The 27,591-nt window shown below is 50.2% G+C and overlaps 1 protein-coding gene across 2 annotated transcripts; it reads left to right on the forward strand.

Moving 5' to 3' along the window:
* Positions 1 to 8,087: 8,087 nt before the first annotated feature.
* LOC146051498 (sodium-coupled neutral amino acid transporter 7-like) lies at positions 8,088 to 13,640 on the forward strand. 2 transcript variants are annotated; one of them, XR_014466836.1, is made up of 7 exons: positions 8,088 to 9,632; positions 9,723 to 9,837; positions 10,180 to 10,327; positions 10,534 to 10,733; positions 10,941 to 10,995; positions 11,378 to 11,624; positions 11,743 to 13,640. XR_014466836.1 is itself a non-coding variant. In XM_083167888.1 (6 exons), the coding sequence occupies exons 2-6, from the start codon at positions 9,756 to 9,758 to the stop codon at positions 11,478 to 11,480; spliced, it is 588 nt and encodes a 195-aa protein (XP_083024014.1). In that variant the 5' UTR covers positions 8,088 to 9,632; positions 9,723 to 9,755; the 3' UTR covers positions 11,481 to 13,640. The 2 variants fall into 2 exon arrangements, 1 of the variants encoding a protein (XP_083024014.1); XM_083167888.1 differs by having other exon boundaries at positions 11,378 to 13,640.
* Positions 13,641 to 27,591: the final 13,951 nt, after the last annotated feature.

Consider the following 27,591-nt stretch of genomic DNA (forward strand, 5'->3'; position numbering starts at 1 on the left):
GCTATCGCTCTCTGTACCGCCTGATGACGCTCTCGCTCTCTGTCCCGCCTGATGACGCTCTCGCTCTCTGTCCCGCCTGATGACGCTCTCTCTGTCCCGCCTGATGACGCTCTCTATCTCTTTCCCGCCTGATGACGCGCTCTATCTCTTTCCCGCCTGATGACGCGCTCTATCTCTGTCCCGCCCGATGACGCTCTCTCTCTGTCCCGCCCGATGACGCTCTCTCTGTCCCGCCCGATGACGTTCTCTCTCTGTCCCGCCCGATGACGATCTCTCTCTGTCCCGCCCGATGACGATCTCTCTCTGTCCCGCCCGATGACGATCTCTCTCTGTCCCGCCCGATGACGCTCTCTCTCTCTGTCCCGCCCGATGACGCTCTCTCTCTCTGTCCCGCCCGATGACGCTCTCTCTTTCTCTGTCCCGCCCGATGACGCTCTCTCTCTGTCCCGCCTGATGACGCTCTCTCTGTCCCGCCTGATGACGCTCTCTCTCTCTGTCCCGCCTGATGACGCTCTCTCTGTCCCGCCTGATGACGCTCTCTCTGTCCTGCCTGATGACACTCTCTCTCTGTCCAGCCTGATGACACTCTCTCTCTGTCCAGCCTGATGACGCTCTCTCTCTCTGTCCAGCCTGATGACACTCTCTCTCTCTGTCCAGCCTGATGACGTTCTCTCTCTCGGTCCCGCCTGATGACGTTCTCGCTCTCTGTCCCGCCTGATGACGCTCTCTCTCTCTCGCTCTCTGTCCCGCCTGATGACGCTCTCTCTCTCTCGCTCTCTGTCCCGCCTGATGACGCTCTCTCTCTCTGTCCCGCCTGATGACGCTCTCTCTCTGTCCCGCCTGATGACGCTCTCTCTGTCCCGCCTGATGACGCTCTCTCTGTCCCGCCTGATGACGCTCTCTCTGTCCCGCCTGATGACGCTCTCTCTCTGTCCCGCCTGATGACGCTCTCTCTCTCTGTCCCGCCTGATGACGCTCTCTCTCTCTGTCCCGCCTGATGACGCTCTCTCTCTGTCCCGTCTGATGACGCTCTCTCTCTGTCCCGCCTGATGTTGCTCTCTCTGTCCCGCCTGATGATGCTCTCTCTCTCTGTCCAGCCTGATGACGCTCTCTCTCTGTCCCGCCTGATGACGCACTCTCTCTCTATCCCGCCTGTTGACGCTCTCTCTCTCTGTCCCGCCTGATGACGCTCTCTCTCTCTGTCCCGCCTGATGACGCTCTCTCTCTCTGTCCCGCCTGATGACGCTCTCTCTCTGTCCCGCCTGATGACGCTCTCTCTCTGTCCCGCCTGATGACGCTCTCTCTCTGTCCCGCCTGATGACGCTCTCTCTCTGTCCCGCCTGATGACGCTCTCTCTCTGTCCCGCCTGATGACGCTCTCTCTCTGTCCCGCCTGATGACGCTCTCTCTCTCTCTGTCCCGCCTGATGACGCTCTCTCTCTCTCTGTCCCGCCTGATGACGCTCTCTCTCTCTGTCCCGCCTGATGACGCTCTCTCTCTCTCTGTCCCGCCTGATGACGCTCTCTCTCTCTCTGTCCCGCCTGATGACGCTCTCGCTCTCTGTCCCGCCTGATGACGCTCTCGCTCTCTGTCTCGTCTGATGACGCTCTCTCTCTCTGTCCCGCCTGATGACGCTCTCTCTCTGTCCCGCCTGATGACGCGCTCTATCTCTGTCCCGCCCGATGATGTTCTCTCTCTGTCCCGCCCGATGATGTGCTCTCTCTGTCCTGCCTGATGACGTTCTCTCTCTGTCCCGCCTGATGACGCTCTCTCTCTCTGTCCCGCCTGATGACGCTCTCTCTGTCCCGCCTAATGACGCTCTCTCTGTCCCGCCTAATGACGCTCTCTCTGTCCCGCCTGATGACGCTCTCTCTCTCTGTCCCGCCTGATGACGCTCTCTCTCTCTGTCCCGCCTGATGACGCTCTCTCTCTCTGTCCCGCCTGATGACGCTCTCTCTGTCCCGCCTGATGACGCTCTCTCTGTGCCGTCTGATGACGCTCTCTCTCTGTCCAGCCTGATGACGTTCTCTCTCGGTCCCGCCTGATGACGTTCTCGCTCTCTGTCCCGCCTGATGACGCTCTCTCTCTCTTTCTCTGTCCCGCCTGATGACGCTCTCTCTCTCTGTCCCGCCTGATGACGCTCTCTCTCTCTGTCCTGTCTGATGACGCTCTCTCTGTCCCGCCTGATGACGCTCTCTCTCTCTGTCCCGCCTGATAACGCTCTCTCTGTCCCGCCTGATGACGCTCTCTCTGTCCTGTCTGATGATGCTCTCTCTCTTTCCCGCCCGATGATGTTCTCTCTCTCTGTCCCGCCCGATGACGCTCTCTCTCTGTCCCGCCCGATGACGCTCTCTCTCTGTCCCGCCCGATGACGCTCTCGCTCTCTGTCCCGCCTGATGACGCTCTCGCTCTCTGTCCCGCCTGATGACGCTCTCGCTCTCTGTCCCGCCAGATGACGCTCTCTCTCTGTCTTGCCTGATGACGCTCTCTCTCTCTGTCCCGCCTGATGACGTTCTCGCTCTGTCCCTGATGACGCTCTCTCTCTCTTTCTCTGTCCCGCCTGATGACGCCCTCTCTCTCTGTCCCGCCTGATGACGCTCTCTCTCTCTGTCCCTTCTGATGACGCTCTCTCTGTCCCTTCTGATGACGCTCTCTCTGTCCCGCCTGATGACGCTCTCTCTCTCTGTCCCGTCTGATGCCTCTCTCTCTCTCTGTCCCGCCTGATAACGCTCTCTCTGTCCCGCCTGATGACGCTCTCTCTGTCCCGTCTGATGATGCTCTCTCTCTTTCCCGCCCGATGATGCGCTCTATCTCTGTCCCGCCCGATGATTTTCTCTCTCTCTGTCCCGCACGATGACGCTCTCTCTCTGTCCCGCCCGATGACGCTCTCTCTCTCTGTCCCGCCTGATGACGTTCTCTCTCTGTCCCGCCCGATGACGCTCTCGCTCTTTCTCTGTCCCGCCTGATGACGCTCTCGCTCTCTGACCCGCCTGATGACGCTCTCGCTCTCTGACCCGCCTGATGACGCTCTCGCTCTCTGTCCCGCCTGATGACGCTCTCTCTGTCCCGCCTGATGACGCTCTCTCTGTCCCGCCTGATGACGCTCTCTCTGTTCCGCCTGATGACGCTCTCTCTGTTCCGCCTGATGACGCTCTCTCTGTTCCGCCTGATGACGCTCTCTCTGTCCCGCCTGATGATGCTCTCTCTCTCTGTCCAGCCTGATGACGCTCTCTCTCTGTCCAGCCTGATGACGTTCTCTCTCGGTCCCGCCTGATGACGCTCTCTCTCTGTCCCGCCTGATGACGCGCTCTCTCTCTCTGTCCCGCCTGATGACGCGCTCTCTCTCTCTGTCCCGCCTGATGACGCTCTCTCTGTCCCGCCTGATGGTGCTCTCTCTCTCTGTCCCGCCTGATGACGCTCTCTCTGTCCCGCCTGATGACGCTCTCTCTCTCTGTCCCGCCTGATGACGTTCTCTCTCGGTCCCGCGTGATGACGCTCTCTCTCTCTTTCTCAGTCCCGCCTGATGACGCTCTCTCTCTGTCCCACCTGATGACGCTCTCTCTGTCCCGCCTGATGACGCTCTCTCTGTCCCGCCTGATGACGCTCTCTCTCTCTGTCCCGCCTGATGACACTCTCTCTGTCCCGCCTGATGACGCTCTCTCTGTCCCGCCTGATGACGCTCTCTCTGTCCCGCCTGATGACGCTCTCTCTGTCCCGCCTGATGACGCTCTCTCTGTCCTGCCTGATGACGCTCTCTCTTTCTGTCCTGCCTGATGACGCTCTCTCTGTCCCGCCTGATGACGCTCTCTCTGTCCCGCCTGATGACGCTCTCTCTGTCCCGCCTGATGACGCTCTCTCTGTCCCGCCTGATGACGCTCTCTCTCTGTCCCGCCTGATGACGCTCTCTCTCTGTCCCGCCTGATGACGCTCTCGCTCTCTGTCCCGCCTGATGACGCTCTCGCTCTCTGTCCCGCCTGATGACGCTCTCGCTCTCTGTCCCGCCTGATGACGCTCTCTCTCTGTCCCGCCTGATGACGCTCTCTCTGTCCCGCCTGATGACGCTCTCTCTCTGTCCCGCCTGATGACGCTCGCTCTCTGTCCCGCCTGATGACGCTCTCGCTCTCTGTCCCGCCTGATGACGCTCTCTCTCTGTCCTGCCTGATGACGCTCTCTCTCTGTCCCGCCTGATGACGCTCTCTCTCTCTGTCCCGCCTGATGACGCTCTCTATCTCTTTCCCGCCTGATGACGCGCTCTATCTCTGTCCCGCCTGATGACGCGCTCTATCTCTGTCCCCCCCGATGATGTTCTCTCTCTCTGTCCCGCCCGATGACGCTCTCTCTCTGTCCCGCCCGATGACGCTCTCTCTCTCTGTCCCGCCCGATGACGCTCTCTCTCTCTGTCCCGCCCGATGACGCTCTCTCTCTCTGTCCCGCCCGATGACGCTCTCTCTCTGTCCCGCCCGATGACGCTCTCTCTCTGTCCCGCCCGATGACGCTCTCTCTCTGTCCCGCCCGATGACGCTCTCTCTCTCTGTCCCGCCCGATGACGCTCTCTCTCTCTGTCCCGCCCGATAACGCTCTCTCTCTCTTTCTCTGTCCCGCCTGATGACGCTCTCTCTCTCTGTCCCGCCTGATGACGCTCTCTCTGTCCCGCCTGATGACGCTCTCTCTGTCCCGCCTGATGACGCTCTCTCTGTCCCGCCTGATGACACTCTCTCTCTCTGTCCAGCCTGATGACGCTCTCTCTCTGTCCAGCCTGATGACGCTCTCTCTCTCTGTCCAGCCTGATGACGTTCTCTCTCTCGGTCCCGCCTGATGACGTTCTCGCTCTCTGTCCCGCCTGATGACGCTCTCTCTCTCGCTCTCTGTCCCGCCTGATGACGCTCTCTCTCTCTGTCCCGCCTGATGATGCTCTCTCTGTCCCGCCTGATGACGCTCTCTCTGTCCCGCCTGATGACGCTCTCTCTGTCCCGCCCGATGACGCTCTCTCTGTCCCGCCCGATGACGCTCTCTCTGTCCCGCCTGATGACGCTCTCTCTGTCCCGCCTGATGACGCTCTCTCTCTCTGTCCAGCCTGATGACGCTCTCTCTCTCTGTCCAGCCTGATGACGTTCTCTCTCTCGGTCCCGCCTGATGACGTTCTCGCTCTCTGTCCCGCCTGATGACGCTCTCTCTCTCTCTCACTCTCTGTCCCGCCTGATGACGCTCTCTCTCTCTCTCACTCTCTGTCCCGCCTGATGACGCTCTCTCTCTCTGTCCCGCCTGATGACGCTCTCTCTGTCCCGCCTGATGACGCTCTCTCTGTCCCGCCTGATGACGCTCTCTCTGTCCCGCCTGATGACGCTTTCTCTCTCCCGCCTGATGACGCTCTCTCTGTCCCGCCTGATGACGCTCTCTCTCTCTGTCCAGCCTGATGACGTTCTCTCTCGGTCCCGCCTGATGACGCTCTCTCTCTCTTTCTCTGTCCCGCCTGATGACGCTCTCTCTCTCTGTCCCGCCTGATGACGCTCTCTCTGTCCCGCCTGATGACGCTCTCTCTGTCCCGCCTGATGACGCTCTCTCTGTCCCGCCTGATGACACTCTCTCTCTCTGTCCAGCCTGATGACGCGCTCTCTCTCTCTGTCCAGCCTGATGACGCTCTCTCTCTCTGTCCAGCCTGATGACGTTCTCTCTCTCGGTCCCGCCTGATGACGTTCTCGCTCTCTGTCCCGCCTGATGACGCTCTCTCTCTCTCGCTCTCTGTCCCGCCTGATGACGCTCTCTCTCTCTGTCCCGCCTGATGATGCTCTCTCTGTCCCGCCTGATGACGCTCTCTCTGTCCCGCCTGATGACTCTCTCTCTGTCCCGCCCGATGACGCTCTCTCTGTCCCGCCTGATGACGCTCTCTCTGTCCCGCCTGATGACGCTCTCTCTGTCTCGCCTGATGACGCTCTCTCTCTCTGTCCAGCCTGATGACGCTCTCTCTCTCTGTCCAGCCTGATGACGTTCTCTCTCTCGGTCCCGCCTGATGACGTTCTCGCTCTCTGTCCCGCCTGATGACGCTCTCTCTCTCTCTCGCTCTCTGTCCCGCCTGATGACGCTCTCTCTCTCTGTCCCGCCTGATGACGCTCTCTCTGTCCCGCCTGATGACGCTTTCTCTCTCCCGCCTGATGACGCTCTCTCTGTCCCGCCTGATGACGCTCTCTCTCTCTGTCCAGCCTGATGACGTTCTCTCTCGGTCCCGCCTGATGACGCTCTCTCTCTCTTTCTCAGTCCCGCCTGATGACGCTCTCTCTCTCTTTCCCACCTGATGACGCTCTCTCTCTCTGTCCCGCCTGATGACGCTCTCTCTCTCTGTCCTGCCTGAAGCCGCTCTCTCTCTGTCCTGCCTGAAGCCGCTCTCTCTCTGTCCGGCCTGATGACGCTCTCTCTGTCCCGCCTGATGACGCTCTCTCTGTCCCGCCTGATGACGCTCTCTCTCTGTCCCGCCTGATGACGCTCTGGCTCTCTGTCCCGCCTGATGACGCTCTCGCTCTCTGTCCCGCCTGATGACGCTCTCGCTCTCTGTCCCGCCTGATGACGCTCTCGCTCTCTGTCCCGCCTGATGACGCTCTCTCTGTCCCGCCTGATGACGCTCTCTATCTCTTTCCCGCCTGATGACGCGCTCTATCTCTGTCCCGCCTGATGACGCTCTCTCTCTCTCGCTCTCTGTCCCGCCTGATGACGCTCTCTCTCTCTGTCCCGCCTGATGATGCTCTCTCTGTCCCGCCTGATGACGCTCTCTCTGTCCCGCCTGATGACTCTCTCTCTGTCCCGCCTGATGACGCTCTCTCTGTCCCGCCTGATGACGCTCTCTCTGTCTCGCCTGATGACGCTCTCTCTCTCTGTCCAGCCTGATGACGCTCTCTCTCTCTGTCCAGCCTGATGACGTTCTCTCTCTCGGTCCCGCCTGATGACGTTCTCGCTCTCTGTCCCGCCTGATGACGCTCTCTCTCGCTCTCTGTCCCGCCTGATGACGCTCTCTCTCTCTGTCCCGCCTGATGACGCTCTCTCTGTCCCGCCTGATGACGCTTTCTCTCTCCCGCCTGATGACGCTCTCTCTGTCCCGCCTGATGACGCTCTCTCTCTCTGTCCAGCCTGATGACGTTCTCTCTCGGTCCCGCCTGATGACGCTCTCTCTCTCTTTCTCAGTCCCGCCTGATGACGCTCTCTCTCTCTTTCCCACCTGATGACGCTCTCTCTCTCTGTCCCGCCTGATGACGCTCTCTCTCTCTGTCCTGCCTGAAGCCGCTCTCTCTCTGTCCTGCCTGAAGCCGCTCTCTCTCTGTCCGGCCTGATGACGCTCTCTCTGTCCCGCCTGATGACGCTCTCTCTGTCCCGCCTGATGACGCTCTCTCTCTGTCCCGCCTGATGACGCTCTGGCTCTCTGTCCCGCCTGATGACGCTCTCGCTCTCTGTCCCGCCTGATGACGCTCTCGCTCTCTGTCCCGCCTGATGACGCTCTCGCTCTCTGTCCCGCCTGATGACGCTCTCTCTGTCCCGCCTGATGACGCTCTCTATCTCTTTCCCGCCTGATGACGCGCTCTATCTCTGTCCCGCCTGATGACGCGCTCTATCTCTGTCCCGCCCGATGACGCTCTCTCTCTGTCCCGCCCGATGACGCTCTCTCTCTGTCCCGCCCGATGACGCTCTCTCTGTCCCGCCTGATGACGTTCTCTCTCTGTCCCGCCCGATGACGATCTCTCTCTGTCCCGCCCGATGACGATCTCTCTCTGTCCCGCCCGATGACGCTCTCTCTCTCTGTCCCGCCCGATGACGCTCTCTCTTTCTCTGTCCCGCCCGATGACGCTCTCTCTCTGTCCCGCCTGATGACGCTCTCTCTGTCCCGCCTGATGACGCTCTCTCTCTCTGTCCCGCCTGATGACGCTCTCTCTGTCCCGCCTGATGACGCTCTCTCTGTCCTGCCTGATGACACTCTCTCTCTCTGTCCAGCCTGATGACGCTCTCTCTCTCTGTCCAGCCTGATGACGTTCTCTCTCTCGGTCCCGCCTGATGACGTTTTCGCTCTCTGTCCCGCCTGATGACGCGCTCTCTCTCTCGCTCTCTGTCCCGCCTGATGACGCTCTCTCTCTCTATTTCTCTGTCCCGCCTGATGACGCTCTCTCTCTCTGTCCCGCCTGATGACGCTCTCTCTCTCTGTCCCGCCTGATGACGCTCTCTCTGTCCCGCCTGATGATGCTCTCTCTGTCCCGCCTGATGACGCTCTCTCTCTCTGTCCCGCCTGATGACGCTCTCACTCTCTCTGTCCCGCCTGATGATGCTCTCTCTGTCCCGTCTGATGACGCTCTCTCTGTCCCGTCTGATGACGCTCTCTCTCTGTCCCGTCTGATGACGCTCTCTCTCTGTCCCGCCTGATGACGCTCTCTCTGTCCCGCCTGATGATGCTCTCTCTCTGTCCAGCCTGATGACGCTCTCTCTCTGTCCCGCCTGATGACGCACTCTCTCTCTATCCCGCCTGTTGACGCTCTCTCTCTCTGTCCCGCCTGATGACGCTCTCTCTCTCTCTGTCCCGCCTGATGACGCTCTCTCTCTGTCCCGCCTGATGACGCTCTCTCTCTGTCCCGCCTGATGATGCTCTCTCTCTGTCCCGCCTGATGACGCTCTCTCTCTGTCCCGCCTGATGACGCTCTCGCTCTCTGTCCCGCCTGATGACGCTCTCGCTCTCTGTCCCGCCTGATGACGCTCTCGCTCTCTGTCCCGCCTGATGACGCTCTCGCTCTCTGTCCCGTCTGATGACGCTCTCTCTCTCTGTCCCGCCTGATGACGCTCTCTCTCTGTCCCGCCTGATGACGCGCTCTATCTCTGTCCCGCCCGATGATGTTCTCTCTCTGTCCCACCCGATGATGTGCTCTCTCTGTCCTGCCTGATGACGTTCTCTCTCTGTCCCGCCTGATGACGCTCTCTCTCTCTGTCCCGCCTGATGACGCTCTCTCTGTCCCGCCTGATGACGCTCTCTCTGTCCCGCCTGATGACGCTCTCTCTGTCCCGCCTGATGACGCTCTCTCTCTCTGTCCCGCCTGATGACGCTCTCTCTCTCTCTGTCCCGCCTGATGACGCTCTCTCTGTCCCGCCTGATGACCCTCTCTCGGTCCCGTCTGATGACGCTCTCTCTCTGTCCAGCCTGATGACGTTCTCGCTCTCTGTCCCGCCTGATGACGCTCTCTCTCTCTTTCTCTGTCCCGCCTGATGACGCTCTCTCTCTGTCCCGCCTGATGACGCTCTCTCTCTGTCCCGCCTGATGACGCTCTCTCTCTGTCCCGCCTGATGACGCTCTCTCTCTGTCCCGCATGATGACGCTCTCTCTCTGTCCCGCCTGATGATGCTCTCGCTCTCTCTCTCTGTCCTGCCTGATGACGCACTCACTCTCCGCCTGATGACGCTCTCTCTCTGTCCCGCCTGATGACGCTCTCTCTCTCTGTCCCGCCTGATGACGCTCTCTCTCTCTCTCTCTGTCCCGCCTGATGACGCTCTCTCTCTTGGTCCCACCTGACTCTCTATGTGTCCACTGAATGCTGACTCTCTACCGATTTCCTCAGCTCTTCCTCCTGGATTGCAGTGTTTAACGCTGTCCCCACAATATGCTTTGGATATCAGGTATGTGGAGGATGCTTTGTCAACTTATTGTCACTTGTCTCGCCTCAGCTGCTCTTCACAATCCGCCTGTTTCCTCTCTCTCACTGACAGTGCCACGTCAGTAGTGTTCCGGTGTATGGGAGCATGGAGCAGCAGGACATGCGGCGCTGGGGGATCATAGTGACCACTGCCATGTTTATTGCCTTGTGTGTCTACACTGGAACAGGTGGGATCCAGCCCTGATCACAGTGTGGCGCTGTATTGGAGGAGGGGAAGTATGACGTGGTTCACGTACATGTAATTACAATAAAAGCAGACATTTATATTGTGGGTGGGTGTGATGGCAGCACTATAGGTACCACCTTAATATTTACTATGTAGGTGCTGCAAGAGATGACCATGCATAGCTTTACGTCCGCGTTCTGAGCTTTCTGTGCACTGCTGGTTATGTACAGACATAAGTGAGTGCTGAGCATTTTTCTCATATATCCATGAAGGACAGATGCAATGAGCCCTGATAAGTCTCTGTACTGCTTTGTGTAATACATTGTGCTGCTTCCTCCTGTAGGAGTGTGTGGGTACTTGTTGTTCGGCTCTGGCGTTGACCAGGATGTTCTACTCTCCTTCCCATCCAATGACGTTCCAGTTGCTGTGGCGCGAGCATTCATCATCCTATGTGTGCTGACGTCATACCCCATCCTGCACTACTGCGGGCGGTGAGTTACGGTCTCTGGCCAATCATGTGCAACGGTCCGAGATGCTCTTACACACAGTATGCAGGCATTGTCGTTTCTGTGTTTGTGTATATATAGGTTCAGTAACATGCCTACAGTCCTTGCCACAGCACAGCAGGCTTATGCAGAAGACGATCAGCACTATGTCATGTATGTAAAGTAATGGAATGTGCTTTTCTGCTCCCCAGGGCTGTGATAGAGGGACTGTGGCTGAGGTTTACAGCACAAGAGCCTGGTGAGGAACCGGGCAGAGAACGCCGCCGGCGCATCTTACAGACAGTGGCCTGGTTTGTGCTCACACTGCTGTTGGCATTGTTCATTCCAGACATAGGGAGAGTCATCTCCATCATTGGTGGACTTGCCGCATGTTTCATATTTGTATTTCCAGGTTAGAACAAAGATCTTTTTGCTGAAAATGGCAACAATAATTCTGTTTGATGTTGGGTTTAGCAAGAGGTTTGGGGGTTCCGTCCCCAAAGAGGTTTTGTTTCTTTAACCTAGTGACACTCGGACAATTACTGTCTGTTTTATGATTTATAGTCTCATGTTGGGTTAGTTTGGTGCGGAGCAATGATATTCTGTCTATCTTCATCAGGTCTCTGCCTCATTAACCTAAAGCTGTCCGAAATTCAGGAGCAGAAGAGCCGAAGGTGAATATATTACATATTATTACGGTGTAGTGTATGTAGCGGTCAGGCGTGATGTAGTATATGTAGCGGGGTGTGTGGTGGTGCACAGAGGAGTGTATGTAGCGGTCAGGCAGGGTGTGTGGTGGTGCACAGAGGAGTGTATGTAGCACTAAGGCAGGGTGTAGTGTATGTAGTGGGGTGTGTGTGGTAGTGCACAGAGGAGTGTATGTAGCAGGGTGTAGTGTATGTAGCGGGGTGTGTGGTGGTTCACAGTGGAGTGTACGTATGTAGCAGTAGTTGTCAGTGGTAGGTACATAGGGGAGGGTATGTAGCAATCAGTCAGGGTGTAGTGCTCAGGACAATGCATTGCTTCGATCTCCTGACTGTTGTTTGGTGTTTGCAGCTGGTGGGCATTGCTCAGTTATGGAGTTACCTTGGTTACACTTGGAGCCTTTATCTTTGGACAGACCACCACAAAGGCGATCTTTGTGGATTTGATGGGTTGATCCGTTAAATTTGGTTTCTGGACGTTATAACCCGCAAGAAATTACTTGAATACCACAGCTATGTATCACATTCCTTCTGCTTATAATCCTGAAGAACATTTCACCCTCCATTACGTCTGAGATCAGCAACAGTCCTGTAATAAGGCTCCAAACTGTAATAAGTCTCCGCACACATTCCTGTAATAAGGCTCTGCACACAATCCTGTAATAAGGCTCTGCACACAGTCCTGTAATAAGGCTCCGCACACAGTCCTGTAATAAGTCTCCGCACACAGTCCTGTAATACCTTTCCTTGCTGAGACTGACGCTCCCTGCACTGAGGCATCGGCTGTGTATCCCTAACCGTTACTAACACAGCGATGCCAGCGACAATCGAGCATTCCTGGTAACTGGCAAGGAGCGGCGAGTGCTGCTTATGACAGAAGGGTAAAAGGGACAGTACAGCAACTTCAGCCGATCCCGGCATCCAGAGGGAAGCAGACTACATGGGATCCCTGGAGATTTACCTCATTGTGGTTTTATTGATGTGGCATTGCACCTTTTTAGATTATTTGGCATTGATTATGATGGGTTATGCTCCGTCCACATTATAATGACCTTATTATTTGTTCCTTTATGCTCCTACAGCTAATTGTATTTCTGTCTGTGGATCAGATGCTGGCATCTTCCCGATCAGCCTTGGTGGGCTTAGTCGGGGTGCCCTCAGCACTTCAGCAGTTATATATTCTTAGTGTACATTGCACAGACATATTACCTTCTGCATGATCACATAGCGTTAGTCATGCTGGGTCCCTGGCACTGTACATAGAGATGGTGTATATGGCAATTTGCTGCAAAGTAAGATGCAAAACAGAGGTTGCCACCATTAGTAGGTAGAATCCCAGTGGATGTGTTTCCTTATGATCTCCATATGTGAGTCCAAAAGGAGCTTTAAGGGCCACTGATCCACCTACCTGAAGGCTCCCTACTTTATTACACTCTCAGAAGTTACACAACAAGGATATGATGGAATCAACAGCAGAGTCGTCGGGATAATCTATAAAAGAGGATGATCTTGGCTGTAGGATTGCCATTCATTCTGCTTCACATCCTGTAATACCATATCACCACCCTCCCCCGATATGATGGGATACACCAGGAATGTACGAGTAACACACCCAGAAACATCTAGGGAGCTGCAGCACAAGAAGACATGAGATTCCATCATAGGAGACAAAGCAGAAAGGAACCTATTCCTGAGGAAAGGAGGGCCCTGCTTCTGGGAGCGATAGAGGGCGGGATGCAGACTGCAATGATGGGGTTTACGAAACAAGGATGTGGCAAGCTAGTAGGACTGTCAGACTCATCGCTTTCTTCAAAGTATCATTATGGGACATGTTCGGAGGACATGAGGCTCAGAGATTTCATACGGGGAGGCGTGTCCTGGGTGGATATCAATGCTAGGGGTCTGAGAAGCTTATTTCCCATTATTAAATCACTAGTTAAACAGATCGGGCATATGATGGGGGCTAGTTCCATGTAAATGAAAGCATACATTCACATATACATTAGTACAGCCCAATCGACGAAATAGCTGCTTCCACGCTGTGTGCATGACTGACTGAGATACTAACAATGAAAAATAAAATGTAGCAGAGTATTGATGATAATATTGGCTGATTTCCATTACATGACCATGCTGCTGTAAACCTCCTCCTCCTCCTCCTCCTCCTCCTCCTCCTCCTGGAATCTGACTCTGGGCCGGTGATTTGCTACAGAGTATTGATAATTAAATTGTCTGATCTCCATCACATGACAATGCTGCGGAAAACCTCCTTCCTGGAATCTGACTCTGGGCCTGTGATTTGCTGCAGAATATAATGACATTGGCCCATCTAAGTCACATGACCATGCTGCTGTAGGCCTCCTCCTGGACTCTGTCTCCACTGTGGTTCTCTTGCTGCAGGGGATGCTGGGAGAAGAGATTAAAGGGTGGAGACTGCATAAACATCTCCATTATTTTTACATAATATGTTGTGCTGCACAATGGACTCTGACATCCTCCTTGAAAATCTAGCTTTAGTGCTATTTAAGACCATATTTAATGAATTATCGGTTTGAACATGTTGAAATGTTGTTGTTTTTTACTAATAAAGGGAATGTATATAGACAAACATCTTCCATACATTGTGACTTGTGGTGCTTGTCAACAACCCTCTCGATTAAAGAAGTTATCAGACGTCAACGGCAAAAACGATATAGTGCACACACACTGGACGATATCGCCACGGCCCCCACTCAAAACATGCTGTTGTTGACGATTTAGTCAAACATTGACTGCATGTACAGATGACAGTTGGGACAGTTAACGACTTGCGTGGATCCTACTCTTATTCTCCACTTGGAGGCTAGATTGAACAGAAGATTCTGATGACTTTGCTGGTGAAAGATGCGGTATGTTTCTCTTTCATCCACTAGGTGTCACTGCAGCTTAACAGTGGGGAATAGAAGGACGACTACAGGGAGCATGGGCACTTTAAATGTAAATCAGTGTGGCCAACTCCTCCCCTTTTACTCCCCCTCCCCGGCAGTCTTCGATCATGCCCTATGGGAGCTAGACGCACACAGTCTTGCACCTGGGAAAATGTTATTAGCTAGGGCAGTGGTTCCCAAACTGTGCGCCGCGGCTCCCTGGGGTGCCGCAGCACAGTGACAGGGGTGCCGCGGCGCCAGTGTCCCTGTCTAGAGGCAGGCAGCCTCATGTGAAATTAGCGGAGGAAGGGTGCGGGAGTGAGCACCGGGAGGGTGCAGAGAGTACGTGCCGGGAGGGGGATAGAAGTGAGTGCCGGGCGGATACATGGAGTGAGCGCTGGGAGGGGGAAGAGAGTGAGCGCTGGGCGGGTGCAGGGAGTGCGCACCGAGAGGGAGACGGGGACTGGGAATGAGCGCTGGGCTGGAGGTGCAAGGTGTGAGTGCCGGGAGGGGGGCGGGGACTGGGGTTGAGCGCCGGGCTGGAGGTGCGGACTGCGGGATGATGAGTCCAGTCAGTGACCTGTCATAGTAATCAGCCTGCCGCAGCGGGGGAAGGTTGACCAGGTGACTTATGGTGCTTACCGTGCCTGGGCTCAGACAGTGGTGGCTGTGGAAGTGTGCACAGCAAACAAGTGTCCTCCTGACAGGGGGAAACTGTTACATAATAGTGGGGAGCTACGGGGGGCTCTAAGGGTCAGCAACCCTAGGCCCCCCACTCCATCCATTAAATCTGTCAGCAATCTGATCCGCACACTGCTCCACTCCCACTGTCAGCCATCACAGCCAGCAGTGCTGCAGAGCCATGGCTGGCATCTGCGATATGTTAACCTGCAGACTGCAGGGAAGGAGACAGGATCCTGCCTCCTGCCCTGGCCATCGCCTTGCCGCCCGCACGTTTGACCATCGACTGCTGCCCACCTGCTGTCTAGGATAGAAAATATGCAGGTTTATGCTTTATATTTTAATATTATGGGGAACAGTGAGGTGTAGCTGTGATAGGGGGGGGGCAGAGGTGTAAGGATGACGGGAGACGGAGAGATGCAGTGGTGACAAAGGGATGGAGAGGTGCAGGGGTAGGGATGGAGATATGCTCGGGTAGGGATGGAGAGATGCAAGGGTTGGGACATCGCTACGTATGTAGCAATAGTGAGGCATGGCCCCGCTAGTCGCTATTGCCGCCAATTAATATCCACCATGCTGGATATTAATCAGTCCGGGCCTTGGTTCTCACCGGAGAACTTTGGCCCTGAGAGATTGCTCAGCACACAGCACTGACACATTGCTGTGTACTGAGCGATCTCATTTCCCCGTGTGTAGGCCCCTTAAAATGATCAGATTTGCTTGGCTACTCAAAATAGCAACGAACCGGTTCTTCTTTCATCTTACTACAAACCATTAACCTTGCTATGAAATTGATCATATTTTATTCATGACATTTTTGCACAGGCCACCTAGTTACTCATTATAATTGATTTTGGCTTAAGGGTGCCTTGAAAAAGTTATGGAGACCCAAAGGGTGCCATGGACCGAAAAAGTTTGGGAACCTCTGAGCTAGGGCAGCGGTTCCCAAACTATTTTAAATCACGGCGCCCTAGAGTATCAAAATGTTTTCAAGGCACCCCTGGAACCAAATGTTTCTTATTGAGAAATTCAGAAAAAAATATTAAATTAAGTACATTGTTCTTATATTTCACTGTGGTTAGTAACCGGATATGCTTCTGTTTGTCCACATATGTTATGACTAGCAGCCCCCTGTTACGTTGTCCATTAATAATATGAATTGATCCTAGCCCACCATCCCAAGGCACCCCTGCAAGTGTCCTGAGGCAGCCCAGGGTGCCTAGGCACACAGTTTGGGAACCACTGAGCTGGGGTAAAGGAGCAAGTTGAGGATCAGGTAGGTAGAAGCTGCACTACCTGCCTGCTACGCGGGCGCTGCCGGGGGAACTGGACCGCAGCTATGTGATTGCACTCCGGTCCCCGGCTGAAGAAACACCGGTTTCTGTGAGAAATTGACGTCACCGCATAGCGGCGGCGTCGCAACCCTCCCCCAGCTACATCGCCGTCCTGCCAGCTGGCAGCATGTGAGTAGACCAGTGTTGGCTAACCTTGACACTCCAGATGTTGTTGAACTACACATTCCAGCATGCACTTCTACATTTTTGGGTACTTGTGTATTATCCGGGCGCCCGATACATTGCATCGCATGCCACTACTTAAGGCATGCGATGCGATTGTACCCGATTTTGAGCCTTTCCCGGGAGGAGTGTACAATTTTAATATTGCGTTGCATCGCATGCCTTAACTAGTGGCATGCGATGCGACGCGATTATACCCGATAATACATTGTACAGGCACCCTGATTCCTGATTACAATGTTAAATGCACCCCCATACCCGATTTTTAATTGTACACCCACCCTGATGGGTGATTACTATGTGAAATGGGCGCCCAGATAATACACAAGTACCCAGTTTTGCTATTTGGCCATGCTAAAACAGGTGCAGAGCATGCTGGGATGTGAAGTTCAACAACAGCTGGAGTGTCAAGGTTAGCCATCACTGGAGTAGACCCTGTCCCCTCCAACTAGCGGAGCGTGTCAGGGAACAAATAGGCGGTGGTAGCAGAGGTTTTCTTTGTAAAACTGGCGCCATTTGTAACAGACTAGCCGGGGGGGAGGAGCTGACTGAGTTACTGATCTCCCACCCAGATTATGCTTCACAGGGCGGAGCTGGCGCACGTTTTTTGATACATTTTGGCGCCTTTGCATGCTGTGTGAGGCTCACAGTTTGCTGTTTAAGCTCCGTTTACAGTGGTGACCGTCCTGCTACAACACTCTACCCGGTCTGTGAGTAAACACAGTGGGGGTTTAGAGTGGGTGAGACAGTTGGGTTGTCTGCAAATTCAGGCTTCAACACTCCCATATACTGCAGCGCTTTTAGGCCAGGCCAGCCCTCTTCCTAACTACTGTCTCTCCCTGTCTGTGTTTCTCAGCTTTCCTATCTCTATATATATTTTTTTATTATTCAAATAGTTTTTTTATTGAGTATTTATCCATAAAGAAAAAATAAACATACATTAAATCAGTGGTCGCCAACCTTATTTGAAGAGTGAGCTACTCAAGAAAAATGAAACCGCTTGAAGAGCTACTAAAAATGTTTTTAGAAAAATCTGCTGATTTCTCATGTGGTCCCAACTTCCAACCGATCCCCTCTCCATCTCGCAGTGACTCCCAACTACCTTCCCACTTATCCCTGTGGGAGTGTCAGCTGTTCTGCTGTCTCCCACCAGTGGCTGTCGGTGGTGTGCATCTTCGTGGGTCCCAGGAGCAGCCTCCAGTCTGCTATGGGACAATGACACTGGGTCCCTCTGTAGCTGCTGGTGGCTTCCGGGTTCTCTCTTCCTGCCTTGTGGTGGCTCCCGGATTCAGGTCCTGATTTCAGGCACTTAATCCCAGCTGACAGCAGTACTGTAGCTAGGCGAGCTACCCAAACTATGACCGTGAGCTACTGGTAGCTCGCGAGCTACAGGCTGGAGACCACTGCATTAAATTATGCATTAAACATAATGAAAATAATAAAAAATGGCAATTGACCAGGTATCTTCCATAAACATTGAAACGAATCTCTTTACCATTCAGGTAATCTAATTTTAAAAATTTTGATTCGTACAACTTACACATTTTGTCTGTATCCCATCGATAGAGAGACACGGGATCAAAGTTTTACACCCCATTCCTATTTATTTTCACTTCCCCTTACTCTATTACTCCCTCCCTTAATTGTTTTGTGTAAACTAATATATATATATAGTTACTGTGTACCCTTTCTGTGTAATTTCTATGTGTAGTTTGTGTTAATTCATGTGATTCCTGTGTATTCACATTACCTACCCCTGTGTATGTGTTTATTTTTTCTTGCGGTTAGTGTAGTAAACTAAGTTTAATTTACCTTAAATTAAATTTGCCTCCCTCCCCCGCTCTCCCCTCCCACCTACTTCCGACCCCGTATCTCTCCATCCATACCCATAACCAAGTCAACCCTGCACAATTTCCCTTGAACAATACCAATTAAAAAATAATTTAAAGGGGCGTGGCCTAGCAGCCATATCGGGCAGCAGCACCTCTATTGAGCTCCCTAGCTCACCGGCACACAGTGGCCCTTAGGAGCCACTACATATTGCAGTGAGCAGCCCAGCGTCTTCCGGGGGATCTCTTGTCCACTCCAGTTCCTGGAGCTGACACCTGCATGGCCGGGGGACCCTTCTGCGCCCTCCGGCATTTTGAGGCCTACTCGCATCTCTCAAGCCTCGATTTTGCGGAGGTACCCGGGAATCGGGCTCCGTGGCGAAAAGACGCCGCCGGAATCACAGTGAGGCAGTGAACGGACTGCCCAGACCTCCCCAGTAGCCCCCTGACACTCCCCAGGTCTGTGGATAAGAGGTGAGGGGAGCTGGGAGGCTGTTTTTGTCTTCCCTTGCCCAGCTTTTCTGTGCTGTGTGGCGGCGGCCATATTGGTTAAGGCATCTATATACCGAGACAATACAATATCACAGCTACTTTCATAAAGTATGTAACTGGTGCCCCAGGCGTTGTGTGTCCCTTCCCTACACCATATGCAGTGCCCTTGCTCCCCCTGCCTCCCTCTTGAATGAGTAAGAAGTCATCCCTGCCTCCCTCTTGAATGAGTAAGAAGCACACAGTCAGCTCCTGCTTATTACAGTCAAGCAGATGTGAGGCTCCCACCTGCCTGACCACAATGTGCAGCTGTCCTATGCATTAACAGTGCATAGGACATAGGACTTTCTCTCCACCCTGCAGTCTATGCGCTCATAAGGAATATATGAGCCTGGTATCCATTGATCAGCAGTAAATGGAAGTGTGTGTGTGTAATATCTTCTATTGACCCTTCACGCCCGTATTTTAATATATCCCGGTGATAATTACAGCATTTCATTCTTGTCACTATGCCTTCTCGGAGGCACAAAGTTTCCAAGACAGTGTCGCAGGTGGCCTTCTTCAAACCATCACCCCAGTCCTCTGCCACTAGAAGTTCCAAGCCTTCTTCCTCAACCTCAGCCTCTCCCCCACCGCAGAATGTGGCTTCCCCTGCTCCGCCCCCCCAGCTGGGTTCCCCGATCCGGATGGAGGTTGCAGACGATGAGGCTCTGACGGTAGGCACATTGAAATTGTTGCTAACACAGGTTAAAGAGGATGTCACTGCAGAGATCCGCACTTCGCTCCAGTCATGCCAGCGATCCATAGATGAATTGGGGGACCGCATGGTTGCTGTGAAATCCAAAATGGGAGAAGTGGTTGGCTCCCATAACGATCTAGTTGAGTCGCATGCTGCACTGGAGGCAGAGGTCGCATCTCTATGAGATAAACTGGCGGACATGGAGGATCGGTCACGCAGAAACAATCTTAAAATAAGAGGCATCCCTGATAACATTTCCAATAGTAGCCTTTATGATTTTGTAATGGACATCTTCAGAAAACTTTTGCCTTCGGCCTCATCCTCAGATCTGCTCTTGGACCGGATACACCGGCTCCCAAAGGCTAGGAGCGCACCTGAAGAGGGTACCCAGAGATGTCCTTATGAAGGTACATTTTTTCCACAACAAGGATGCTCTGCTGAAGGCTGCTAGACCTACTTCTGAGACTGCGGCTGCACTGGAATCATACCAGTTGTTTGGAGACCTGTCCCAGATGACTCTTGCCAAACGGCGCTCTCTTCAGCCTATCACCACAGCTCTCAGAAAGGCAAGTATACTTTACCGGAAAGTTGTGAGTTGTGGGTTTGAGTACCAATTGTCCTGCGCTCCTTCTCCGGCTATATAGAATAGAAAAAAGAAGAATAGGGGCTGCGCTTTGCAAAATAGTACAAAATTTATTAAAACATATAATAAAATCAAAAACTTTTTACATTACAATCAATGCTGGGTGGCCACTTAGACATACAAGACAGACACACATATAACAATTAATGCTCTTTCGCTTTTCAACTTTGTTAGTATGAAATGGTATCTTGTTCTATCTTGTTAGTCCATTCATGAACCGGTTTTAATATGATGTTAAATCACTTCCACACTTTGTTAGAGATTGAATGTCCCCCACTCATGTGCACATGTATTAGTGGTTTGTAACTGTAAGTCAATCAGCGCTCAAACATCTTTCTTTTTTTCCTTCTCCGGCTGCCTTTAAGTTGTCTCGTAAGGTCTCCCTCAGACCTTGAAGTAATGTAGAATTGGTTGGATGTGACAATTTACAGGCGCCAGAGGATTGGTAAAAACATAAAGATTTATTTTGACAAATCACATATAGTAAAAAATAGAAGACGAATCCTTACCCCTAAGGGTATTTGGAGCCAGCAAGGGATGGAAAAATGTAGGGATGCAGTCCGGAAGTGCACCCTGCTGTGGCCCCAAATACCTTAGCACTGGTCAGGTTCAGTCTAATGATAGTCCAAAACAGTCACTGCCACCAACGCGTTTCGAGCATCAGGTGCTCTTCTTCTAGGGCACATGTCTTCAACCTGTGGCCCTCCAGATGTTGTAGAACTACATGTCCCAGCATGCCCTGACAGTTTTGGCATGCTCTCATAGGAAAAAATGTGGCAATGCATGATGGAACATGTAGTTTCACAACATCTGGAGGGCCACAGGTTGAAGACCCATGTTCTAGGGCAAGGTGACTGGTATAAGTTTTTACTAATCTACTTTGTAGATTTCCTGCTTTTTTGTAGATGAATGGGGGTTTGGAGGGAAGTTCTTTTGCTAGAATGGGGTCTTTTTTCAGTATGTGCCAATGCCTTTTAAATATCGATTCCAGTTTTTTGTGGTGGGAACTGTATGTGGTGATAAGACTTAGAAATTTTCTGCCAATTCCTCAATAACAACAATATCAATCTTCATTTCACATTCCAATCCAGCAAAATCAAAATCCATTTTCTTGATCTGACCATATATGTAAAAGAGGGAACTCTACAGACAAAAACTTTCCACAAACCCACGGACACAAACAGCTAAATCCAGAGGGACAGTGAACATCTGAAGAGATGTCTAGATGGTGTGCCAAAAAGTCAGTTTCTTCGCATTAGACGAAACTGCTCTGAAAACAACATATGCCAAGAACAAATGGAAGACATGATGAACAATTTCAAAGCTAGAGGATATGAAGAATCTGAACTGAAAGACACTAAAAATACAATACAAAAGGTGGAAAGGAATTCACTTATCTTCTCAGGAAGATTTAGAGGTTTATCCTCTCAGGTCACATACATTTGGTGTATCACTCTAGATTTTTCTCTCAGGTTATACCTATTGTATACTGCAATCTCCCCCTTGGGTTATTTCTCTTTCAATGGTGCTGGTGACACAGCTCAACATTGGAATGTAGGAGGGTCCGTAGGAGCCAGGCACCTATCTTAAAGCAAAAAGATTTTTGGGTGAGTCTCCTGGCGCTAATATGATTTCTGGGTCGCTAATCGGGAGTAAGGGGATATTTTCCCAAAGATCCCCAATAAAAGATATGTAATAAGGTTTTGGTTTTACTCCAAATATGGCGCCCCTTTCTCGGTACAGAAACTGGATAGGAAAGGAAAATAAGTAAATACTATACTCTCCTTTTGAATGTTCCCAGTCAGTGGCTTTTTCTCCCTTCCTTCTTCTGTTCCTTTGACGTTTCCTCAATGTTATTGGATATGAAAAATAAGAAACATACAGAATCCAATGTGTAAAATACGTATAGATCAAATGGTGGCAAATTACTCCAATTTCATCACGTGAGCATACATCAACTCACTAGTAGTAAGCTGAGACACACATATAAAGGTTTCTTTTTATATTGGGTTATCGTACCACTACTCACGATGGATAGTATGTCTCCACGTATATAAAGGTTTCTTTAAGACGGGTTTTTTTCCTCAAAAATTGATTTTTATTGGGACAATATGCATAAAAACTATTCTAAAACATAGACACCACAGACAGGGTTCTAGGTAGAGGTAGTGATGAGGTGTAGTCTACACACAAAATTCCAGGAATCCGGACCTAAAAAATGTGTGGACAATCACCCATCCACTTACCTCTTCCTTTCCAGTAGGGTGTATGACAATACAACAATAGGTAAGCACTATTCGAGGTACAACATGTTTCGAGACTCCAGTCTCTTCCTCAGGTCCCTGGATAGTGCTGTTAACAGGATCTGTATTTGTACCCTCCCGTGTGGTCACTTCCTGTGACATCGATCAGGTGACTTCCGGTCACGAAAAAGTCCAGCAATGATATAAAAGTACACAAAACAGAGTATTTTAAAACACACTGGAGACCAGGCTTACTCTCTCCTCCTTCCTCCCCACGCTAGTATATTTCTCCTGTGGCTTAGTTGTTACCATAGCCGCTATTACGCTGCGCCGTAGGAGCCGGCAATACCATTCTGGTATAGCGCGACGTCACTTCCGGCGGGGGTTCGCCTCGTGTTTCATGCGTTCTGTATTCTCCCGCACTTTTCTTCCAAAGGATTTTCACAAGAGTCGGCTTTTACTGGTATATATATAGCGGGAGTGAATATCTATGATAAATACCACAAAAAAAGGCAGGGGTAAATAATCAATAAAAAAATCGCTGAAAACGCTTAAATAAGAACGCTTATAATAATAATAGGTAAAATTCCTTTACAATGACTAAAATTTAAGAGCACTGAACAGAGTTAATGGCATCAATAAAAAATCAATAAGATGAAGCTTTAATAAAAACGATTCATTTTTTCATCATTAAACCCGACCAGAATTTTCAATGATTGAAGGCTCAAAGTAATAAATAAATTAATAAAAGTAGATAAAAAGTGAATGAATGAATGATGGATTAAAAATTTGAATAAAATTTTTTTTTTGATGAGTTTAAGAAAATGGTTTGGACAAAACCCTGGGAAATAGGGATGGAACGATGGGGTAATTGATACTATTTATAAGAACCATTTCAGTTCGAAATCTTGGTTCAAACCCAATGGTGCAAGGGTTTTAAATTTATAGATGGACTTCATTTCAACTCTTGCTAGTGTCTGCTCAACATTTCTATTCCTCCAGGTACCGACAACCTTCTGTATACCCAGGAATCTTTTAATATATTTTATCGAGCACTGATGATGTTCTTTAAAATGACTTGAAAGATTATGTGTAGCGAGTCCTTTTTTAATGTTTCTCAGATGCTCGGAGATTCTGACTTTCAAAGGTCGGGTAGTTCTTCCAATATAAAAGAGACCACATTGACATTCCACGACATATATGACATTTGCCGTGTCACAAGTTATGAAGTCCCTTATTTTTAAGGGGATGTTATTTATGGTAATTTCTGTGGTTTTTGAGGTTCCTGCTGCAATATTACGGCAGCCCATACAGGAGCCACACCTGTGAAAACCTTTTGTTCGAATTGAACTTTTCTTCTCCTCTGGTAGGCTACTTCGGACCAAATGGTTTTTCAAATTTGCCGATTTTCTATATATAAATTTCGGTCTGTCTGGGATTAGATTTTTTTAAATTGGGTCCTCCTGTAAAAGATGCCAATGTTTCTTCACAGTTCTTTCAAAATCTTTGTGATTGTTATCATATTGTGTGAAAAAAGTGAATTGCAGAGCATTGATGTTGTTCTCATCCCTTGTTTTAATTTTATTCCTAAGTAGGATTTTCCGATCTTTCTGCTGTATTTCTTCAATTGTTTGATTGATACTATCTTCGGTATATCCTTTACTCAAGAATTCTTCTTTCAATTTCTCGTTTTGTATTTTTAAGATTTCAGGGTCACTGCAATTCCTTTTAGCCATGGACGATGATGCAGACGTCAACACATTTATCCCAACAGACAGTCAGCATCATCGTCCATGGCTAAGAGGTGTACCGAAAAGCCAATTTCTAAGACTGAAAAGGAATTGCAGTGACCCTGAAATCTTAAAAATACAAAACGAGAAATTGAAAGAAGAATTCTTGAGTAAAGGATATACCGAAGATAGTATCAATCAAACAATTGAAGAAATACAGCAGAAAGATCGGAAAATCCTACTTAGGAATAAAATTAAAACAAGGGATGAGAACAACATCAATGCTCTGCAATTCGCTTTTTTCACACAATATGATAACAATCACAAAGATTTTGAAAGAACTGTGAAGAAACATTGGCATCTTTTACAGGAGGACCCAATTTTAAAAAATCTAATCCCAGACAGACCGAAATTTATATATAGAAAATCGGCGAATTTGAAAAACCATTTGGTCCGAAGTAGCCTACCAGAGGAGAAGAAAAGTTCAATTCGAACAAAAGGTTTTCACAGGTGTGGCTCCTGTATGGGCTGCCGTAATATTGCAGCAGGAACCTCAAAAACCACAGAAATTACCATGAATAACATCCCCTTAAAAATAAGGGACTTCATAACTTGTGACACGGCAAATGTCATATATGTCGTGGAATGTCAATGTGGTCTCTTTTATATTGGAAGAACTACCCGACCTTTGAAAGTCAGAATCTCCGAGCGTCTGAGAAACATTAAAAAAGGACTCGCTACACATAATCTTTCAAGTCATTTTAAAGAACATCATCAGTGCTCGATAAAATATATTAAAAGATTCCTGGGTATACAGAAGGTTGTCGGTACCTGGAGGAATAGAAATGTTGAGCAGACACTAGCAAGAGTTGAAATGAAGTCCATCTATAAATTTAAAACCCTTGCACCATTGGGTTTGAACCAAGATTTCAAACTGAAATGGTTCTTATAAATAGTATCAATTACCCCATCGTTCCATCCCCATTTCCCAGGGTTTTGTCCAAACCATTTTCTTAAACTCATCAAAAAAAAATTTTATTCAAATTTTTTATCCATCATTCATTCATTCACTTTTTATCTACTTTTATTAATTTATTTATTACTTTGAGCCTTCAATCATTGAAAATTCTGGTCGTGTTTAATGATGAAAAAATGAATCGTTTTTATTAAAGCTTCATCTTATTGATTTTTTATTGATGCCATTAACTCTGTTCAGTGCTCTTAAATTTTAGTCATTGTAAAGGAATTTTACCTATTATTATTATAAGCGTTTTCAGCGATTTTTTTATTGATTATTTACCCCTGCCTTTTTTTGTGGTATTTATCATAGATATTCACTCCCGCTATATATATACCAGTAAAAGCCGACTCTTGTGAAAATCCTTTGGTAGAAAAGTGCGGGAGAATACAGAACGCCTGAAACACGAGGCGAACCCCCGCCGGAAGTGACGTCGCGCTATACCGGAATGGTATTGCCGGCTCCTACGGCGCAGCGTAATAGCGGCTATGGTAACAACTAAGCCACAGGAGAAATATACTAGCGTGGGGAGGAAGGAGGAGAGAGCAAGCCTGGTCTCCAGTGTGTTTTATAAACGCTGTTTTGTGTACTTTTATATCATTGCTGGACTTTTTCGTGACCGGAAGACACCTGATCGATGTCACAGGAAGTGACCACACGGGAGGGTACAAATACAGATCCTGTTAACAGCACAATCCAGGGACCTGAGGAAGAGACTGGAGTCTCGAAACATGTTGTACCTCGAATAGTGCTTACCTATTGTTGTATTGTCATACACCCTACTGGAAAGGAAGAGGTAAGTGGATGGGTGATTGTCCACACATTTTTTAGGTCCGGATTCCTGGAATTTTGTGTGTAGACTACACCTCATCACTACCTCTACCTAGAACCCTGTCTGTGGTGTCTTTGTTTTAGAATAGTTTTTATGCATATTGTCCCAATAAAAATCCATTTTTGAGGAAAAAAACCCGTCTTAAAGAAACCTTTATATACGTGGAGACATACTTTCCATCGTGAGTAGTGGTACGATATCCCAATATAAAAAGAAACCTTTATATGTGTGTCTCAGCTTACTACTAGTGAGTTGATGTACGCTCACATGATAAAATTGGAGTAATTTGCCACCATTTGATCTATACGTATTTTACACATTGGATTCTGTATGTTTCTTATTTTTCATATCCAATAACATTGAGGAAACGTTAAAGGAACAGAAGAAGGAAGGGAGAAAAAGCCACTGACTGGGAACATTCAAAAGGAGAGTATAGTATTTACTTATTTTCCTTTCCTATCCAGTTTCTGTACCGAGAAAGGGGCGCCATATTTGGAGTAAAACCAAAACCTTATTACCTATCTTAAAGCTTTTGGAGGGTAGGCTCCTCCCTTCTGCATCCCAGACTCCTCAGTTCGTGTTAGGTGCCCACTGGAGTGGGTGCTATTCTAAAGGGCTGCTGGAGCAGCCGAAGGATTAGAGTTAGTTAGGAGTTTTTTATTTTATTAACTTTTACACTAGCCAGGTAGGCACAGTGTGAGGATTCTTACTGAATCCTCACACTGACAGCGCAGCAGCAGCTGACAGAAGCGTGTCCTGTCAGCTCACTGTGCACGGGGGAGACACTGTCTGGTCTCCCTGTGCAGCGCTTATAGCTTCTATTAAGAAGCTGCCTGGGCTCTGGGCGCTCTGAAACCGGCTTCACGCTAGGTGGGGATCATGGGGGACAGGCGCTCCGTGATGGCGGCTGAACAGAGCTGTCAGCACCCGTCTCGGTGAGTACGAGACGCGGCACAATGCTCTGCAGCCGCGGCGGGGCATGACAAACACCTTCTGGCTCTGTAGGCGGTTTTCATCCCAGGAGTTCTAAATTGGAAAGCAGACTTCCTAAGTCGCCAAGATATTCATCCGGGGGAGTGGTCACTCCACCCCGAGGTCTTTTCCCTTCTTGTGGACCGTTGGGGCCTTCCGGACACGGATCTAATGGCTTCCTGACACAACAACATAGTGTCAATGTTCGGGTCAAGATCCAGGGATCCTCAAGCCAGCTTCATGGATGCTCTGTCAGTACAATGGAATTATCATCTTCCATATGTCTTTCCTCCAATATCCATGATACCCCAAGTACCCAGGAAATTCAAACAGGAAGGCGGGGATCTCATTCTGATAGCCCCAGCCTGGCCGCGTAGGCATTGGTACGTGTATCTTCAACAGATAGCATTCCAACCACCATACCAACTGCCTCTCTGGCTGGATTTGCTCAGTCAGAGGTCTTGTCTGCACCCATCCTTCGGCACCTGTCTTTGACCAGCATGGCGCTTAAGACTGCCTTACTGAAAGACAAGGGTTTTTCTGCCAAGGTTGTCAGGACTATGATTCTGGCACACAAACCAGCATCTGCCAGAATTTACCACCGGGTCTGGCACACTTATTTCTCTTGGTGTGCAGTCCAAAAGTATGACACGAAAATCTTTAAAGTTGCCAGAATCCTGGCTTTTCTTCAACAGGGGCTAGATATTGTTCGACGGCTAGCCTCTCTTAAAGTGCATGCTTTGACATTATCCATTTGGTTCCAAATAAAAATAGCATTCCTTACGGAAACTTGTACATTCCTCCAGGGTTTTACACGGGGGGGGGGGGGGGGCTGCCATGCTATTATCACGGAGTATGGGCTGAAGTTCCGTTAGGGGGGAGGGATTCACGTGTCCTTTTCCCAGTCACCAGCCGAGCGAGTGGCTGTGTCATCCTCCTTTAGGAATGCCTCTGCATCCTGGTGCGA

This window comes from Crinia signifera, unplaced genomic scaffold (genome assembly GCF_055691185.1).
Source record: "Crinia signifera unplaced genomic scaffold, ASM5569118v1 HAP2_SCAFFOLD_100, whole genome shotgun sequence".
In the NCBI taxonomy this organism is placed as follows: domain Eukaryota; kingdom Metazoa; phylum Chordata; class Amphibia; order Anura; family Myobatrachidae; genus Crinia; species Crinia signifera.

Coding starts and splice junctions, on each gene's coding strand:
- LOC146051498 (XM_083167888.1), top strand. CDS start 9,756: ATGGAGCAGCAGGACATGCGGCGCTGGGGGATCATAGTGACCACTGCC. Junction 10,328..10,533: donor ATCCTGCACTACTGCGGGCG/GTGAGTTACGGT, acceptor TCTGCTCCCCAG/GGCTGTGATAGAGGGACTGT. Junction 10,734..10,940: donor TTTCATATTTGTATTTCCAG/GTTAGAACAAAG, acceptor TATCTTCATCAG/GTCTCTGCCTCATTAACCTA.